Source organism: Aedes aegypti, chromosome 2, assembly GCF_002204515.2.
Source record: "Aedes aegypti strain LVP_AGWG chromosome 2, AaegL5.0 Primary Assembly, whole genome shotgun sequence".
Lineage (NCBI taxonomy): Eukaryota > Metazoa > Arthropoda > Insecta > Diptera > Culicidae > Aedes > Aedes aegypti.
This window is the reverse complement of record NC_035108.1, coordinates 326317222-326321603: the sequence shown is the minus strand read 5'-3', so window position 1 is coordinate 326321603 and position 4382 is coordinate 326317222. Positions and strand designations below refer to the sequence as shown.

The 4382-nt window shown below is 44.0% G+C and overlaps 1 protein-coding gene across 1 annotated transcript; it reads right to left on the bottom strand.

Moving 5' to 3' along the window:
- Nucleotides 1–314: 314 nt before the first annotated feature.
- Nucleotides 315–3712, bottom strand: LOC5568234 (phospholipase A-2-activating protein). The gene is made up of 3 exons (XM_001657881.2): nt 3574–3712; nt 1784–3495; nt 315–1173 (listed from the first exon to the last, which is right to left on the bottom strand). The coding sequence occupies exons 2-3, from the start codon at nt 3457–3459 to the stop codon at nt 459–461; spliced, it is 2391 nt and encodes a 796-aa protein (XP_001657931.2). The 5' UTR covers nt 3460–3495; nt 3574–3712; the 3' UTR covers nt 315–458.
- Nucleotides 3713–4382: the final 670 nt, after the last annotated feature.

Below are 4382 nucleotides of genomic sequence, written 5' to 3'. Positions count from 1 at the left end.
CTGTCCACTAAGGGAACACCGACCCTACCGGAATGATTCTTCGGCATATTTTCCCTGGGCAAATGCACTTCTTTGTGATCAGCTTGATTGTATTCATGTCCTGGGGCTTACATGTACCTTTACTTTTTCAGAGAGAGATGCACACTAGTGATGCTATTGGTGATGTGAGTCAGAAGTGTTTCAAACCTAAACACTTTTGGTGGACTTCACCAAAGAGCCAATACTATACTAGATCTTTTTATTAAAAGTATTTTTTTTTTATTTTGGTCTAGAAATACGGTATTTTATACCGCAAAAAAGTGAGGAAACAAGGATCAGGTCAAACACTTCAAAGCGCATTTTATTTTCAATCGTGAGATTAAACTAAATGTTTTACATTTCAAAAAAAAAAAAGCTAGTTTCAAAAGTATTATAGGTTACGATCCTAGAATGTCCTCCAACCTTAGTAGCCCATCCACCTATGCCAGCATCTCGTACAGATAGCTGGCACACTCGTTCAGCTTCGCGAACCCATTCACCTCGTTGCTAATGCTAACCAGAATCTTGTCGATCAGTTCACTATTGCTTCGTAAATGGTTCACAACCAGCGTGCCTTGCGGGGTGGACATCAAATTGCCCAACGCCTGATAGCCACGGTATGTGGCCTCGTAATCGGTGGCCCAGTCCAGGAATTCGCTCACCGCATCCGAGAACACCTTGCAGAAATCCAACGAAGGCTTATCCAGTTGAGTCATCGAAAGGTTCAAGTAGAAACTGGCCAGTGCGATCTGCAGGTTGGCGCTGCCCTTCTTGATCGGTGACAGCTTCTCGACGATTGGTCGGATGTTCTCCGTAACGATGTTCCGTCCGACCGGGTGGGAGATCATATTGACGAAACAACGCGTTCCCATCATTTGATTCGCCGGAAGATGATTGATGTGTTGAAGCAAGGTCTTCATGAAGTCACCCTCGAACAGTTCCTGGCAAGCCTTGGGATCCCGCACGACCAATCGGGTGATGTCCAACACGGGGAAGAGATTCTCCGTTGGCCAGTTGTAGAGATACTTGAGGGCAGTCAGACAAACCGAGTTTTGTTCCGACATTGTGCTCAATTCCCCGACATATCGAATTATGTCGTCCAAAGTGTCGTCAGACATTTGCAGGCTCTTGTCTTCGATTTTTCCATTGAATTCTCTGAAAATGGGTTGCATACAGTAATTAGCAATATTGAAAACGTTAGGGGAGACTGGGAAGGCATGATTCCCTTTTCTCGAAGCAGCTGTAACTCTAACTGAACAAATTTCTGGGTCGTTTGGCATAAGGTCACTTGGAATAACGTCGCTTGGCATAACGACCATTATGGTCATTTGCCATAATATGTTTTCATGAAGAACATGAATCATGAAGAAGGGATATAATTCGGTTATGCCAAATGATATTATGCCAAACGGCCTTAAGGCATAATTATGCCAAATGGCCTGCTTCCTTCATTGGTTTATTTAATCACATGTCTTAAGAAGCAATAGAGTTATTCTCGCTGAAACTTGATCCCCATCGGCACATATCGAGAGAATACAAATTATTGAAAGCTGGTCACTAGAATAGGGTTGATGGGGGCAGTATGACCATACGGGGTGGAATGAGCCACCATTATTTTGAGCCTTTTATTAGATCTATATCAAAACAAGAGGAAAAGCATTTTGGGTAACTTAAATTGGTGGGATCCTCTTTGGCCAGCATGCAGAGAAATAGGGTTAGAACAAGTCCCCCCGGATAAAATTCCCTAAAAGAAGTTTATACTTACTTCAATTTCACCAACACCTTCGAAAGGTCAGCACTTTCCATCGTTACAAAATGCCTGTTGGGAAAGTGCGTGTTGGTCTTCTTAACTTCGGTGGAACCGGTAGAGTAGCTGGAGCCGCCCGTAAAGGGATCAGCATTTCCCGCTCCGGCAGTGCCGTTGTTTGCCACTCCAGCATTTGGCGTTTGGGTAGTGTAGCTGGAACCCCCTGTGAAGGGATCCGTATTGGCCACCGTAGGTTGATAGCTGGATCCAGATCCCGGAACATAGCGAGCTCCTCCCGTGAACGGATCGTACATGCTGTTGGAGGCAGCCGACTGCTGAACCGGAGCATTATCCGAGTTCTTGATGATGAAATTGGCCACCTGGTCCAGATAAGCTTGCGGGAGACTATGCTTGTGGATGAACCGCTGAGCAACGAACCACGGATCTTCGCCTCTGTTGTACGGCAACTGCAGATTGGGTGCATCATCCGAAAGGTTCACGGAGAACACATAATCGTATTCACGTCCTTCGTAGAGCCTTTTCCCTGTTTCGCCTCCAGTAGCTCCCATTACATCCCCAACGCATTCCCATTTATTGTTGCTCCATTGATAGCACAAAATTTTCCCATCAGCGTGGCGTACGATTCGCGTTTGGCCATCTCGACCCTCCGAGAGTAACGATTCCGGCCCGGGAAGGTCATTCACGTTCATACCGCCAAGCTGTTTGGAAGATTCCTGGACTCTTACTTCTACACTCAGCTTGAAAGCATCCTGCATGTCTTGGGAAGCTTCTCGGTCCTTACAGGAAGTGAAAACTCGCACCATTGCGTCACTAGATCCAGCCACAATGTCGCCATTCCTAAGGGCCGTCACGGACCATACGGATTGGGCTGGCAATTGCAACGCTTCACCCAAAGCCCCTTCCTTCAAGCTCCACATTCGAATCGAGCTGTCCTCTCCTCCGGTGAAGAACACGTCATCTCCCCAGAAATCGCTTCTCGATATGCTGTAGATGTAATTGGTATGGCCGTGGAATTCCTTCACACAGTCGTTCATATCATTCCAATGTCGGATAGTGGCATCGTTAGAACAACTCAAGAATCCACCCCCAGGCAAAGGACACAAGCCTCTGACGCAATCCTTATGGCCCTTCAAGACCACCAGCTTCTCGCCTTTCTCGTTCCACACGAAGATAGACTTATCCGCCGATCCCGTGACATACTTCCCCGAAGATAATCGAGCTACGGCCCACACGGCAGCTTCGTGTCCCACCAAAGTCAAACTGCTCAGCGAAGATCCGACATCGGTCCAAATCTTGGCGCTCTTGTCCCAACTTCCGGAGATCAACACATTCGGCGCGTTTCCTTTGGCAAGCGCACAAACCGTCGACGTGTGGCCTTTGAGCACCACCAACGGTTCAATCCCGGACGGATACTTGTACACGCAAATCGTTCCGTCGTTGCTTGCCGTGCAAATCCAGTCTTTTTCCTCGACTACCAAAACGGCCCCAATGTAATTTGTGTGATGGGTCAGTGTTTCCGTTTCGGTGTAATGGCCATCCAGCAGGGTCCACACTTTGGCCGTTTTATCTCGGGAACCGGAAACGATGAAGCCTTTACCTTCGGCCACCGAGCGAACATCCAGTTTGTGGCCGGCCAGCTCGCTGGACAGTTTAAAATCCTCAATCTTGACCATCGCTCTTTGTTTTGATGGGTGCAGCAGGAGATGGAACTATTTTTGATACAACGAAGATTGTTTCAACTTTTGTTATCATAAAAATATGGTGGTAATGGAAAGGAGAATAATTACCTCTTACTTCCAGTAAATTTCTTCACCAAAAAAACGATATTTCAATGAAAAATCACAAAAATTTTGCAAAATCACCCAAGACAAGCTGATTGCGAACGCGAACGGAACCATCAACAGTACGTTGTAAAACTGCAGTGTGTGTAACTGTCAAAACTTTAATGTCGGGAAGTGAGGGATATGAAACAGATATATATTAAACAGGGGAAGCATGCACAGAATCAACCCCCTCCAGAAAGAAATCAGATTGTTGTAAATTGTTTCTGTCAAATGTACCCGGATAAAAACGTATCATTCAGTGAATGGAATAAACCATTAATGTACAATATAACGTATTGGATACAATACAGCGTATTGTAATTGAATGTCGAAGCAATATTATTCTTGTTTGGATAAACAATTCAAAAACAATATAATATATTGTAACAGAACATTGTATTGTTTATAATTGGTTTTATACCTTACAATTTTGGTCAAATTTCTATTTTCGAGTAAAACAACTGTTGCTTTTTTCTATGTAGCTTTGCTGAAAGAAATAAACAAAACAAGTTCAGAAAGCAAGAAATGTTGGGTGAAAAATATTCAAAAAGTAAAAATAAGTAGTTTTTTAGAAGTCACTTGACATTAGCTGTAACGACGAATGCAATCATGATACAATTCGTTGAATTGTTTTTGTATTGTACAACAATACACGAATTGCTAATCAAGACGATACATGAACAATATATCGTATTGTATTTTCAAAATGTTTGTATGAGAAAATATCTATATTTGTATTGTTACGATACTTAACCACCCATACATTATATTGC